Source organism: Sinocyclocheilus grahami, unplaced genomic scaffold (genome assembly GCF_001515645.1).
Source record: "Sinocyclocheilus grahami isolate Dianchi unplaced genomic scaffold, SAMN03320097.WGS_v1.1 scaffold564.1, whole genome shotgun sequence".
NCBI lineage: Eukaryota > Metazoa > Chordata > Actinopteri > Cypriniformes > Cyprinidae > Sinocyclocheilus > Sinocyclocheilus grahami.
This window is the reverse complement of record NW_015505743.1, coordinates 456,875-472,528: the sequence shown is the minus strand read 5'-3', so window position 1 is coordinate 472,528 and position 15,654 is coordinate 456,875. Positions and strand designations below refer to the sequence as shown.

The following is a 15,654-nucleotide window of genomic DNA, read 5'->3' as shown; positions in this document are numbered from 1 at the left end:
GGCCGAAGGGGTTGCCACGCCCCACTACGTTGCGCTGATTGGCCTTTGCCAGGCGTTTATGGCCACTCACGGAATTTCATTGGTCAATGTGAGGAAAGAGGGGCGTGATCAAGACGGGCAGTGCTACGGGAGGAGCGAGCAGCGTGTTTCCGGTAAGAGCGACACAACAGTACCATTAGAGACGTTCTGTTAGAAAATTAAAGCAGATTTTAAAAGTATTTTTTTTCATGTGATTCTACATAGACTTTATAACTAATTGTATTGTCAAGGGGTCATCTACCGAACGACGCGGAACACGCGGCAATGGAAACCGAGTTTCGGGAAATCGATGAGCTCGGGAACTGGAACGCCGTTTACCAGGTAAAAAGGACTGATTCTGCTCCATACTTGATTATGATGTTCTAAATATTCATAACGGTCCAAAATAAGTTTTTTTTTTAATTTTTTTTTGTTGATGTGATGTTTTTTTTGACAATTCAGATTGCGCTGCTTTCCCCCTAACTCGCAGAATAAATGATACAAGTTACATAGAGATTACCTGAATTTGTCATTTGTAAACAGTGACCAATATAGAGATGAGGGGGATGAGTTCATCTTTTATGAGAGGGAGTCTGTTATTAGTTAGTTTGACACTTTTATCTACTAATCTGGTTCACTTGTAGTTTTTAATGACAGTGATGGACGAATGGCATTTTCATCTCATAGACTTGTGTTTTACCGTAGGAGATTAAGCAGCAGTCCAGTGACCTACCATGCAAGAGCGCCAAACTTCCAGAAAACAGAAGTCGTAATCGCTACAGAGACGTCAGTCCGTGTAAGTGTGCCACTTCCCCTGTTTGACACAGTCAGTGACACCTAACGGAAGGGGTCTGTTATCAGCGAGCTGTTAAAGTCATTTCACACTGAAGATGTCATGTCTTTTTTTTCTCTCCCTTTTTAAACTCTTCCGCCACAAATACTTTAAAGAGCTGTTGTGGTTTCCTCTCTCTCTCTGAGTTTTTTTCCCCCACAACAACCTGAAAAGGTCCTCAGCTCACAAAACACCACATTAAATGAATGACACTGTGTTTTATCTCTTTCAATTGAGCGTTTTCATCAGGGAGATGTTTTTCTCTCTTGTGGGGAACTGAGAACAGGACCTGAAAAAGAGTCGTTCCACCACTGAACATGCAAAGCATCATGGGTGATGCACCTCACAGCTTAATCGCTCTCTCTTTTCACAGTTGACCACAGCCGTATTCGTCTACAGATCGGCAGTAATGACTACATCAATGCCAGCCTGATCTCAGTGGAAGAAGCTCAGAGAAACTACATACTAACTCAGGTGACACTGACACTTAGACCCCAGATTTGCATTTTCTGAATCTGATGTTTTATCTGCACCTGCACACCATCTGACACATGTAGGCATAAAAAATGGCAGACAAGCTGAATGAAAAGGTGAAATCACTCTCTGACAGTAGGTGGCGCCTATAGAAAAGAGCTAATCTTGATGGTTGGTTAGTTTTCTTTGCAGTGCAATAGATATGAGATAAGAACTCTTTTCTGTATATAAAAAAAAAGCTGTCACATAAATGGCATGCAAATGTTTGTGTCTGTCTGAACAGGTGCATTTAGAGTCGTTCATTCAAATTAAAATGTTTATCATGCTGAATTTTCACAACAAATATTTGTCTTGTTATCTAGCCATTTATTTTCATTCGACGTGACTTAGAACTGAGATTTCAAACCAGGTAAACCTGGACATAGGCAGACTTCTTTATTCATTTTTTTTGGGGCCATCACTAAAATTCACAGGGCCCACAACAAAAGTTTTATTATAAAACGGAAAGTACAGATCCTTGATTCTGATTGGTTGAGCCACGTTCAAAGCTGTTGTAAATTACTCTACAAACATACACCTTTGTTTACTCCTGTGCGTTGCTTGGCAACCACTTTATTGCAACCACAACTGTTTCTGAGGAACTACATTGTTTGGTGGAAGAATACTTTTTTTATTAATATCATTAAACTTTATTTGCTCTTTTATTTTGTGAAACCCTACTACATATATGGAATAACCATTTTATAAAAGCAATAAGCCCCGTGAAGCCGTGGTTTACAGTGAATTTATAACCGCTAAGGGGCATTGTTATATTGTTAATTTCTGGTTTGTTTCGGGTGGGACTTCGGATATACATAAGACAAACAGGTTAGCTACACTAAAACAATGTTAGGTTAAGCAAGTAATGGGGAAACATCCTATTTCCCCTCCATCCTCCATCCTCCATCCTGGTTTTAACATTTGTGTTGACGTTTGCATTACGCATCTATTAGGTTGCCAACACCCCAGTCGACGTCACACACTGATATACTGTGGTGATGTTCCACTTGGACACTCGTGGCATCTGCCAGAGAGATTTTCACTGGGAGAACACTGGGAATTGTTGTGAAATCTTGAGTTGCGTCAGCATGACATGTTTCTTTATTGTACAGATGAATTAGCACTCTGATGCTCTTAGATGGCAGCAGACTCGTCTCAACCTGCCGGCCTTGTTCAGTCAGAGCACTGCCAGCTATAGCCACAAACACGCACACATTCTCACCCGCACTGTCATGTACCTCACACCTGCTCAAATGTGTGATTTTTCTACGCAGACTAATGAAAAAGTTCATTTAGAGTGCAGGAGTTTCCACTCTGAGTAAAATTAAAAATACCAAATTCATATAATAGAATTAAAAAATGTATTTGACTAATTATTTGTATATATTGTATATGATTTAATTGATTTTATATAGTGTATATGATTTAGTGAGATTTTAATCTCACTTAAATTTTAACACTTTAAAATTAATACTTTACTCAGCAAGGATGCATTAAATTGATCAAAATGGTAGTAAAGGCTATTATAATGTTACAAACATTTATATTTCAAATAAATGTTGTTCTTTTGAACGGTTTATTCAAACAATCCTGAATAAAGTATCATGGTTTCCACAAAAATAAAGCACCACAACTGTCTAAAATATTTGATGATGATAAATGTTTCTTGACACTGAAGACTAGAGTAATGGCTGCTGAAAATTCAGCTTTGCCATCAGAGGAATAAATGACATTTTTAAATATATTAAATTAGAAGGCAGTTATTTTAAATTGTAGTAATATTTAACAAAAATGTTTTTGTTTTTTTCAATATTTTTGATTAAATAAATGAAAAACAAAAAATCTTACCAAAATTTTGAATGGCCGTTAATGGTGCTGCTTACTCTTATAAACCCTGTCGCAGGACAAATTCAACATGTTTAAAATGTATTATTAATACAATATACTGCATGTGCTTGTTTTAATGGTTGTGTGTTTGTTTAGGGTCCGTTACCAAACACCTGTGGTCATTTCTGGGAGATAGTGTGGGAGCAGCGCTGCCGAGGGGTTGTGATGCTGAATCGCGTTATAGAGAAAGGCTCGGTGAGAAAAACACACACAGTACCTGTATCTGCCACATGGATACACAGACTCACTTTGAATACCTGCCTGCAATGCTTCTAGCATGCATATGGAGTGTGTACATGGGTTGTGTGTGTGAGGTTTGTTTTGTGTGGTTATAATGAAGAAGTGTGTGTGTATGTACAGATAAAATGTGCTCAGTATTGGCCTCAGCGAGAGGAGAGGGAGGCTGTTTTTGAAGACACAAATTTCAAACTTACTCTGATCTCAGAGGATGTGAAATCGTACTACACAGTACGACTGCTGGAGCTGGAAAATCTGTCGGTGAGACACTTGATCTTCCTTTCATCTCATCCAGTCGTGCTTTGAGGTTATATATAATCCTACTTTAGTCACTTTCATCCATTTAGCAAAAGTTTTTTTTTTACAAAATATGTTGCATGTTCTTAATGTTTTGTTCAGAACTTCTATCTGGACAGGTTTGTTGACTTCACTCAACAGTTTCAGGGTATTGCAGATGCCAGAGGTTTATTTCTAACAAGCACGTGCTCACGGTGATTAATGCTTGTGTCGCGTGTGTTTAAAGACACAGGAAACACGGGAGATTCTTCATTTCCACTACACCACATGGCCAGATTTTGGCGTGCCAGAGTCGCCTGCATCTTTTCTCAACTTCCTGTTCAAAGTGCGTGAGTCGGGCTGTCTGAGTCTAGAGCACGGTCCTGTCGTGGTCCACTGCAGCGCTGGTATTGGCCGCTCTGGAACGTTCTGTCTTGTCGACACCTGCCTTCTACTGGTGAGAGGACTGACCGCTTGTATGCAATTCCAGATATGCCGGACAAGAGTGCTGGTTAATATTTAATCTTTTTACATAATGGAGCATGTACAACAGCATATTGGTTTATATTATTACATTTCAAGAATCATGGCATTTATATTTATGCATATGGAAGATACAATTCTATGATTATTGGTACAACAGCACTCTTTTATTTCAAAAATAAAATATACTCTATTGTTCAAAAGATTGGGGTCAGTAAGATGGGTTTCTTTAAAATAGAAATTAATAATTTTATTAATCAAATATGTTAATTTGATCAAAAGTGACAGACATGTATAATGTTACAAAAATGGTATCAAACAAATGCTGTTCTTTTGAACTTTCTATTCATCAAAGAATCCTGACATCAATGATATAATGAATATGAGTTGAGAATCACATCAGCATATTAGAATGGTTTCTGAAAGATCATGTGACACCAAAGACTGGAGTAAAGGGTGCTAAAAAATCAGCTTTGCATCACAGGAATAAACTACATTTTAAAATATAGTAGTCAACATTTGAAGTGGATCAAAAAAGTTCATCAAAGTTGTCCTAAGACAAGAACGCATTTTGGTTTTAGGACAACTTTAATGAAAGGGTTTGATCCACTTCAAATGTTGACTACTGTATATTAAAATAGAAAACGTATGTATGAGATGTAAATGTATGAGATTTATCTGAATCAAAGCATCACTGGATGTCTGGATTTCTCATGTGTACTTCACTTGACAGTCACTCTGACCAGCACCGGCAGATTTGGTCTTGCTTTTATTTAGAACTCCGTAAAAAGATTCCAACATCCTCTAAACAACTGCTATGTGTGTTCTCAGATGTCTCAGAGGAAAGATCCAACATCAGTACGCATCCAGGAGGTCTTGCTGGAAATGCGGCGATACCGCATGGGTCTGATCCAGACAGCTGACCAGCTGCGTTTCTCTTACCTCGCTGTCATAGAGGGTGCCAAGTACATAATGGGAGACACGTCTGTACAGGTAATGAAAGTCATGTTAAAGAACCAATTTTTGGATGCTTTGCTGAGGTATTATAAGATGTAGAGCTGAGTAGAATGACGCTGTATATACCATTAAAACATTTGGGATTGGTGAGGTTTTCTTAATATTAAAAGTTTCTTAAAAACGCTCACCAATGCTGCATTTATTTGATCAAATATACAGTAAAACAGTAATATTATGAAATATTTACAATTTAAAATAACTGTTTTGATGTAATTTATTGCTGTGATGGCAAAGCTACATTTTCAGCGGCCATTACTCCAGTCTTCAGTGTCACATGATCCCACAGAAATCATTCTAATATGTTGATCTGGGGCTCAAGAAACATTTCTTCTTATTATCAATATTGAAAACGGTTGTGCTGAATAAAAAATTTATCCACCTTTTTCTTGCCGTAAAAATGGGCGCGGCCATTTGTAAATTCCATGGGTCATCTGCGTCCAGCTATTTTATCTCTACAGAACCGCTCCTTTCGCTGCTTGATATTGAAAATTGGTCTCTTACCATATTATTTTAATGTATTATCTTAATTATGAACACACTGGTTGGTAATGCAAACAGTTTTACCGTTTACTGCACGTTGTTATTCTTCTCATTATTTCCCTATAGCGGCTAATGAACCGGAAGTCTCACCCATAGGCTTGCTTCCGCATTGAAGAAAAAGGTGGATAGAAACCATGATACTTTTTTCAGGATTCTTTGATGAATAGAACATTTAAAAGAACAGCATTTATTTGAATAGAAATATTTTGTAATCTTTCCTGTCACTTTAAATACTTTAAAATTAAATGCGTCCTTGCTGAATAAAAGTATTAATTTCTTTCAGAAAAAAAAATTTGACCCCAAACATTTGAAGGGTAGTGTATTATGCTTGAGTATAAATATCAACTGCTAGTCATTGCTATATCATTTGAGCAATTCATTTTTTTGTATACATTTTTTTTTCAATTTTTTATTTTATTTGAATCATTATAATTGTTAAAAATAATCATAGATTTTGGCCATAAAATGCCTAAATAAATAAATAAAATCCCTGTAATTTTTAATTTATTTAAATGATTTTATTATTGGAAAAATACTACTACCTCTAAATTGTCATTTAATATAGAAAACATTTTGGTATTGAATGTCCAGCAAACATATCCTCATATGATATACCTCATTGTCATATAGAAAATCTCATCTGTGATAAATAAAAAATTGTTCATTTCACCCACCTTTAGTAGACTGTATCGATCAGTGAAATGCTTGTGTCCATGTGTGAGTAGGAGTCATGGAAGGAGTTATCAAATGAGGAGGATCTCCCCCCTCAATTAACTCCTCCTCCTCCCAGACCACGGCCCCGAATAGACCCACCCAATGGCAAAGACGAACTGGTGAACTCTGACACCACCCACTTCTTCAGTGAGATAATAAAAAACAGTGCAGAAATCTGTGCAAACAGGTCAAACTCTCAATATCTCTCTCTTTCTAGTAGTACCCATCCAGCAGCCACATGCAAACATTTAGTTGTTGTGTTTTTACAGTGCGCCCCAGACATTCACAGACGGGTCAGAGCTTCGCAAACGGGCAGCCGGTGAGGTCGGTGCGTCGGTGTTGTTAAGCGAACCCGATGACCCAATTGTCGCAAGAGAAGCCCCTCCCAAACCTGCACGGTCTCCGCCCAAGACTCCGACAGAGGAGGCGACTCCTGTTGCTGCCAATGGAGCGTGGAGCCCCCAGCTGGCCAGTGTGTTTATGTGCACGGTAATGGCTGTAGGTGCTTATGCCTGTTACCGCACCTATTTCCACTGATGCCCTCTTTTTCCCATCCGTCTCTTTCTCTATCCCTCCATGTGCTGGCTATTGGCGGGAAAAGAAAAAGAGAGGCCCACACAGACACTTTCTCAGCTGGGCCCGTCTCACTCTCTCCGAATGTCTTTGGGAAAGAGTTTCAGAGACTTTTCCTAGCCAAACTGCTGTCGCCTCCCTCTACACACACACTCTTACACACAATCTAATAAATGTGTGTCCGTTTAAAACCTCAGGGCCTCATAATTCAGGTGTTGCTACCCAAACGTTAAACACAGGTAACAGAAAATCCAAAAGACTCTGTTATTGCTGCAGCAAGTAAGGGAACTTTTCGTGTGTGTGTGTGTGTGTGTGTGTGTGTGTGTATGTATGTATTTCAATAATTTTTTTTGTTGCATTTGTAAGTCTCAGAAGGAGCTGCACAGGAGGTGAGCTTGTCTTATACATTCTGAAAACACAAATCTGCTGTACCTGATTGAAAACCTGTTTGTATTTGTGTGTCTTGGAGAAAAGGGAGATCATGAGTAGTCTGGGATGTCTGATACCATCAAGTGCTCTGTTAGGCTACTCTCACAGCAGAAAACATCCCAAAAGCTTTTTCCTTTCATTCTTTTTTTTTTTCCAGCCTCAGCTTTAGTTTATACCCCAAAGGTGACACTGGCACTTTGTCTGTGTGAAAAAAAAGATCAAGTGAGTGATGCACCGGCCTCTCATTCGTTCGTTTGTTCATTCGTTCATTCATTCGTTGGTTCCCTTTGTCAAATCAGACCATTTAAAATCCTGGAGCTGGATGCCACATTCAGAACAAACTTCAGTTGGTTCTGCAGAGGCCCTGCTGTGGCCATTTAGTTTATCCAGAACTCGCATTTCATTTTTTAATTAAACTGAAATACTAAAATCATTTCAAATCAAGCAAGCATTCTTTCTAGACCTCATGGATTTTTATGTCCAAATTCTTCTCTGGAAATCAAGGTAAAGCAAGTTAACCTGACTGATTGATTGTTACAACAAAAATGTGGCAGCAGGTGGCAGTATTAAGTACAATGAGATTTTTCACTTGTTATTCCCCTTTTAGAGGACGGTGACTCATGGGACAGGGTTCGAATTTTATTTTTAAAATTTTATTTTTTCCTGCTGCAATACAGATACATTCATGCTTCTGTCCCTTGTCACATGACCTAAATGGTGTGCGTTAAGCGCAGGAGGTTAGACTTACCAAAAAATGTAGAAAACAAAACACCAGCACTGTATGAATGCAAAGAGGGAAACGACCAGTGACAGTGCGCTGTCTTTGTGTTTTACTGTTTTATTATATTATTGTCATAGTAATTATTATCCAGAGAGATTAACGGCAGACGGGCATAAACATTTCTTTCGAATCAAACCACACTGCAGAACTGTTACTTTTGAACAATGTGTGAACAAGTCTAATGCAGTAACCTCAAAACAAATGAAGCCTCTTGTGTGTTGAGGCCTGAAACGCTTTTAATTGTGACTTCGCTTTGTGTGGTGACTCTTTGACTGCTGCTTGACCAGTCCAGAATGGCCATGTTTGGGTCGCGAGGAGGTTTTTTTCTGCTTGTAGAGGTTCAATGTTTCACACACTGAAGCTGTTGATGTTTGGTTTGAAGGTTCTGTTGTAACAGAGTGTCACCATTCATCGTAGTGACTCTCAGAATCCAGTCCCTTTACTGGACCACAGAATGTAAATTCTCTTGCCGGCTTTATTTACACACGCATATATAGAGAATTTTATTTGTCTGTGTCATTGTTTGTCTTCTTTCAGTTATCTTTGGACTGGTAGACATCAGACTTCCTTGGCCTTTGTATATGAGGCTTAAGAATTTATTTTCCCCCCTCCCAGCATCTTGTGTCCTTTTTAATGTTGATTTATCTGTTTGTTTGTTTTTTTGTAAGAAAAGCATATGCTTTGTTCCAGCTGGATGTATTGACATTTGAAATTGTATTTTTTGGACAGAATACAAAGCAGACGCTGTGGTAATAAACATATAAATCTCTGTTTTTGAGTTTGTTCTTTCTTCGTTATTTTTCCATCATGTGATGATGAGAGGAGTTTTTCTGATTTTTATCAAATCTAATCTTGAGAACTTTAATATGAATGAAAGCTCTCTCAGTGTTATAAGGGTAAAGTTAATCTAAATCATAGATTACTCAAAAATCTATGTGATGTACGGTGTAGTTTGAGCTTGTTTCATGTGCAGTTTTCATCATCCTCTTACTATTTAATTCAAGCTCACATTTAAATTATAATAAAATGTATGCAGGTCTGGATTATAGACTGGGGCCCAGACTGCCAGGGACCTCCAAACCTCTAGCCAGACCGTCCCGAGACCAAAAAAAGGTGAACCAGGTTCTTGGTGTTATGGTGCGAAATTACGCTAAGGCCCCCAGCTACTATTTTCAGTTGTCTAATGTTAGCCTACCTCTGCAGAACAACCTTATGAGATATAATGGCAGTATATATTTATATTTTGATATGCAAGGAAGATGAGATGAGCATTTAAAAATAATTTGTATAATCTATAAACATTAAATTATATTTAAAATATTCATAATTGTTTTTATAAATTTAAATTGTAACAAAACTATTTTTTTTATTTTACACTAAAAATACCTTTTGTATTTTTCCCCCACAGATTATTACAAAAACTCCATATAGCATCCCTTTGCTGCCAATGTTAGAATTTTTTTCTAAAGTTTTTGTTCCGTGCCCTTTGACTTATTTCACATACAAGAACTTCTCATGACCAGTAGAGGGCGCTTCAGGATCAGTAACTCACTTGGCCTTAATTTCAACTGGGTTTTTCCCCAATAAGCAAACTAAAACTTTTTTTTTATAACTTGTCTGAACTCGTGTGATTGGAATCTAATATTCAAATAACAGTGATTGTTCAAATACTTGTGCTCTTTTAAGGAACCCCATCCTCATGCAAGGATGTTCACAGTGCAAAAATGCAGATATAAATCCATAGGCTTCCTGAAAACACATCTGTATCTGTAAGATGCTCTAGTCATGACAGGAGTCCTGAGCCGTAATGTTTTCTTGTGTACGTGCTTGAGTGTGTGTCAGCACAGTACAGCTGGTATCCAGGCATTTCCTGTAGCATTAGCTTGCCCAAATAATAAAACCTCACAGCTTCAAAAAAATAATAAATAATTTTGAGCACATTTGCAGTCTTACGATCTCACACATGACTTTTCTTAAATGTTCTTAAACTCGGATGCCATAAATATGCTTCCATCTGTACTTGCTGTATATACAGTATACGGGACACTGTCCCGGTTTTGAGCAGGTTTCAGTTGTACTATTAGTACTAATGACGCTTTCTCTGACGCTACTGGTCTGAGGCGACACGTTTTTGTGGTTGTTTTAACCTGTTTTTACTATACTGGTTTGTGTCGGTCTTTACTGGTCTTAGAAGGTCCATAGTCACTTTGTCTCTTCATGTGCCTACACAGACTCTTGGAATGTATCAATTAGAGGTGATTTATGTCACATCTGCCAAGCTGTTCATCCCATTTCCTGTGACATAACCTATATGTAACATTATAATATGTCCTTCCCTCCTTCAACTGTTAACTTGTTTTTAGTGTCACTCATTTTTCCCTATCTGTCTCTGTCTTATAGGTGATTCAGCAGTTTGGAATCATGTTTCGGGGAGCGTTTTTTATTTCCTTGTTGAAAAGAAATACAGACTGGCTCGATTTGAGATTCTAAATGTATTTCTGAAAAAACATATTTCATCACACATTGCTAAAAACAGTGCCATCCTTCAACGCCCACGCATAAAAAAGTGCTGAAATGAAATGTCATTATAAATCCTGTGATAACACTGATTCATCTGACGCTGACACACACATGCTAACATTTCCTATGATCAAAATAATGCTGCAAATGAAGTATACACTCAGTAGGACTGTATTTAAATAATGAGCTTGGCTGTAAACCAACAGGAAGCTATATCATTTAGCATTAAGGATTGGACTAGATGAGAAGTGTCATCACAGGAATGATTGGTATTGTTCCAGAAAGTTCAGCACATGCTAGAGACTAAAGTGTTTGTAAACTCGTCTGACAGTCTAACTGTGTCCGTGTGTAATTCCATTCTATTGTGGGTTAAACTTACAGCAGAGGTGAGTGTGTTCTCAAGTATGCGTTTGTGTGCACGCATGTAGTTCACACTATTCAGGAATGAGTGTGTGTATGTGTGTGGAAGAGTGAGTCAGGGCACTCCCTAACACTCGTGGTACTTTGACGTAAAACAGACAAGACAGGACAGGCTGATCCAACCACTTGGGAAAAACACTGAGGTGGGCGGGGCTTAGTACAGGAAGTGCACTTAAAAAGACAGCAAACAAGAAACTCCTGTTGGGGCTCGGGGTCAGTTATCCCCACAAGAGTGATTACTGATAAACTGTCTGAAAAAAAGAAAGTCACGTTTTAGAGAAGAAAAAATCGCCTACTGACTTTCAAAGCTGCTACATAGTAACGACTTTCTACTTCGAGGACCTTGATAGAAATGTAGTGGAGTGAAAAGTACAATATTTGTCTTTCAAATGTAGTGAAGTTAAAGTCATAAGTTCCCAGAAAAAATAATACTCAAGTAAAGTACCGATACTCAAAAAGTGTACTTAAGTACAATACTCAAGTAAATGTACTTAGTTACTGTCCGTCTCTGGTTATGGGTTCAGGTATCAAGCAGCTGCTGCTTATTATTTCTGGCATTTAAGAGTGCTGAAACAAACATAATATCTATGAAACTCTATTGGGTCTGTGTATACACAGTGAATTGATTACTTGGATTGGACAAGTGGGAGTTTTGGCAAGTGCATAGCGTGTGTGTTACAACATAAGTAAAGAATAGTATTGGTTTGCTCTCTTTCCTGTATGTACCTCCCTCTCTCCTTTCTCCTCCCATTTCCGTTGCTTTTGGAATATTTCCTGGGAGCAAGAGATTTAGGAAACTCCAGAAAGAAAAAAAAAAAAAAGAGTGACTCGTTCTGACTCAGTCCTGATCAATGTCAAAGCACAGATGTTTAAGCAATTTCTTAATCAGTAAACTGATTCTTTAACACATGTAATAATAATAAAAATGTGGTTATTTTATTAGTATTTTAATGAAATTACAGAGGCTTTGTTCTCAGACCTAGTGAGCATTAATAAAAGTATAAATAAAACTTGTGCAATTAAAAAAGGACAATTTTCCCTATTATTTGTGTGTGCTATGTATGTTTATCTTTTTTACAATAGCAATATGTTAGTTTAGCGTCAATCATGTTAGAATCAAACTCTATTTTAGCAATTGCAAATTAAGGATCTCATGATTCTTTTCGTGTGGCCCACAAAGTTACTGCCTAAGCATACTGTAAAATCACTTGAGTGTGCAATGCATTTTTATGCCTAATAGAGCATCATGCCATTAGTCTTGTAATATACTAATATCTTCTGTTACATGATTTGTGTCACTGTCTATGTAGAGACTAGCATGACGTTTCGGATGCTGCCTTAGGGGCTATTCACACGAACACATTTTTTTGTAAAAACCTGAAATGCAGGCCAGCCCAGTGGAATGAAAAAAAAGTAAGTTCTAGAAACTTATTTTTTAAAAACTTCAATTGTTTGTGTTTATGTGCAAGCACAACAGTCAAACACATCCATCTAACTCATGTTGTGTAGAGAAAAACAATTAAAAAGCAGCACAAGGGAACACAAAAAGATGAGACTTGGAGCAGTGGAACTGAAAAAAAAAAACGCAAGAGAGATTAATTTATTCAAAGTTTAACTACTTTGAACTTGAATGTCACATTTTTAGAATCCTGTGTCATGAGTGAGACACAGATAAATATGTAAATGCAACAGACACAAGTCTAGTGCATGTTTACATAAAAAAATATAATTACACAAAAACACATTCTGTGTGAACCGCCCCTTAGGGGCCATTCACAAAATGCGCTTTTACGTTTAAAACTGTAAGACCAAGGTCTAAAGAAGCTTTATGACTTATTTTGATTTTAGCGCTTAATATTTAGAATGACATGTAATGCAGCAAAATACACAAGACATGAATGCCATATTTAAAAATGTCCATATAAGGCATATTTATGCAAAATTGTAGAGGAATTCAAAAATGTGTTGTAGATAAAGGCAGTATAGTAACCCAGTACTGGTTTGGAACAGAGAACATGAGTTTAAAATATTTCAAATAAGTATTTAAAAAAATAAATTAAATAAAAATAAGTATTTTTTTTACTTATTAGAGTATCTTGCCACATGCATCTTAGCTGCATCTTAAACTCAACTGAAATCAATTGCAAGTTTAGTTACTGTAACGTGTGTGTTTGTCTGTAACACTAGTTGACGCATATGTAGAGCATTTTATGACATTTAGGATTTAGCAGTCGATATTGACAGTAGACAACAGAACCCACTGAAACTCAGCATGAACTGTGTAACCCTCAGGTTATCCTCAGCATATACAAAACAATCATAAAGTTTTTGCCATTATGACTGGAGTAAACCAGCTAAGCCCTCTCTCAGGTTCCATGATTGCTCTTGTTTATGCTTAAGTAAATGGAAAAAAAATTCTGCTGGCCATTGTTTATCTAGGCTCTGCTGGTCTAAGGGCACCCCTCAACCGCATCTTGTTTTTTTGAGGTTGGTTTCCTCAGCAACGAGCGCGTGCGCTGTAATTTCCTGTTGCTATGTTCACTGTGCGCATGCACTACTTTTACACCTTAAGCAGATCTGCAGAGTTTACGTAAACAGCCAAGCTCGGTGCTTCCCCTTCTTTACGACTAGTGCTTCCTTCCTCCTGCAAATGCACACTGACGTGCGCAAAATCCTCTCGATGTAAACGCTGTACGATGGCCTGTTTAAAGATCTTCCACAACAAGTGTTCTATGGTTCACCACCTTTACATCACAGTCATCATAGCAACACTTTATGCGATTGACGGGGGGATGTTTTCATACACAGGACATGAAGCAAAAAACAGCATGTTCCCAAGCATAGTACTCTGTGTTTTTCAGACTACTACAAAAAAGGCCTGCTGACAATCTTGCAGAAAAACAGCAGCAGTATAAATTATGAATTGTGTATATATTTGTATATGCTTGATTCAAGCTAAACTTGTCTCTCAAATTTGGTGCAATTTAATGTCTTAAGGGTTGCATTAGGGCCCAGGGCCCTTGAACTGCCAGGGGCCTTTTGCACAGTTAGATAGGGTCAAAGAAACCTAAATACCAGAGTACTTAGCACAAATAGTGCAAACTGACCACTAGGGCCCCTGGGGCCCCTCAGCACATTTAGAAAAAGCTGACAATTGTGGCCCCTGACTTGTATTATTAGTTTTGTAATGTTAGCTTAACCAAAACATGCATTTCCTAGTTTGTTTAGCCAAATTGTCCCTGTCATTTTAACATAAACTCTGGGCAAAAAATTGCACAGCTTGTCACTGAGGCAGTACCCTCGAAGGGACCCCAAAATGTCTTATAGGTACATATTGGTTCTCTAAGGTACTTAAATGCACCCTTTAGGGGTAGATAAGGTACAAAATTGTAACCCTAACTGTAAGGTACAATTTTTGCAAATGTTCTTGACATTGTCGGGTAAGGCACATGGCAAAACAAACCAACACCAAAGAACTAGCGATGACAAAAGCCGAAGTGTTGTCATCTCGCATTGCCACCTCGCATTGCCTGTGCCTGGGCCAAAAAGTTGTGCTTGAACACATTGCAAAGACTACAGTCAATGGCCAACTAGCATGTACGCCTGCGTGACAGGAATAATGCCGATACCAGCAGGTGGCAGTAGTCTGTATTCGTCATTCAACTAGGAATGTGGATACACATTCTGTAAACAAAACAGTGCTTGATTACCGTTTTCACTTTCTTCATTCCAGACGGCCAAGTCATTATGAAGATATTTGCGTATTGGAAAGCTCAGGTAAGATGAAGATGTAAAAGAGCCATTTCTGTGCCCCCTTGACTTTGTTGTTTGTCGTGCACTGGTTCAGCTAAAAAAAACAATCAGAGTGGTCTTTCTCACTGACTGTCCAACAGCAATTCAACATGCTCAATAGGCCAAAATGCCACCAATGTGGAACGACTAGTGTCAACAGTGTGAAACACACCGCAAAATCTGAGCTGACAGACGCTCATCGATGATCAATTTGGTGTCACAAACTTAAAGGGGACATCGGATGCCCGTTTTTTTTAAATGTCTGCAACATACTTTGGTTAAAGGGGTCCTATTATGCTTTTTCACTTTTTCAACTTTAGTTAGTCTGTAATGTTGCTGTATGAGCATAAAAAAGATCTGCAAAGTTACAAAGTTCAAAGTCCACTTCAAAAGGAGATATTTTATTTAACAGAAATCACTTTTCAAAAACTACAACGAATGACTCGTTTGGACTACAATGCATATTTTCCGGGATTTGTGATATCACAAATATCGACGAATGGGACGAGACCTGGTTGAGCTGCACTAGAGAAGGCAACGAGTGTTATCACTATGTCGGAGACACGCTAGCTTTCCCAAGGCAGACGAACTTAGAGTGGTTACAATCATCCGGGTTTAAATC

At 38.0% G+C, this 15,654-nt stretch overlaps 1 protein-coding gene and 1 long non-coding RNA gene across 3 annotated transcripts in view; one reads left to right on the top strand and one right to left on the bottom strand.

Annotated features, from left to right (window-relative positions):
* Positions 1–92: 92 nt before the first annotated feature.
* On the top strand, positions 93–8,278 carry LOC107556311 (tyrosine-protein phosphatase non-receptor type 1-like). Its single transcript, XM_016239387.1, has 10 exons — positions 93–152; positions 270–360; positions 724–814; positions 1,224–1,324; positions 3,347–3,445; positions 3,611–3,748; positions 4,011–4,220; positions 5,078–5,239; positions 6,529–6,704; positions 6,787–8,278. Exons 2-10 carry the CDS (start codon positions 304–306, stop codon positions 7,052–7,054), a joined length of 1,302 nt encoding a protein of 433 aa, XP_016094873.1. The 5' UTR covers positions 93–152; positions 270–303; the 3' UTR covers positions 7,055–8,278.
* Positions 8,279–8,831: 553 nt separating this feature from the next.
* LOC107556314 (uncharacterized) overlaps positions 8,832–15,654 on the bottom strand; it is a 24,318-nt gene continuing 17,495 nt past the window's right edge. Inside the window, exons 2-3 of one of the 2 annotated variants that reach the window (XR_001605263.1) lie at positions 14,920–14,924; positions 8,832–9,068 (exon numbers count right to left, since the gene is read on the bottom strand). This is a non-coding gene — a long non-coding RNA (uncharacterized lncRNA). The remainder of the gene's footprint in view (positions 9,069–14,919; positions 14,925–15,654) is intronic. The other variant, XR_001605264.1, reaches the window with a different exon arrangement.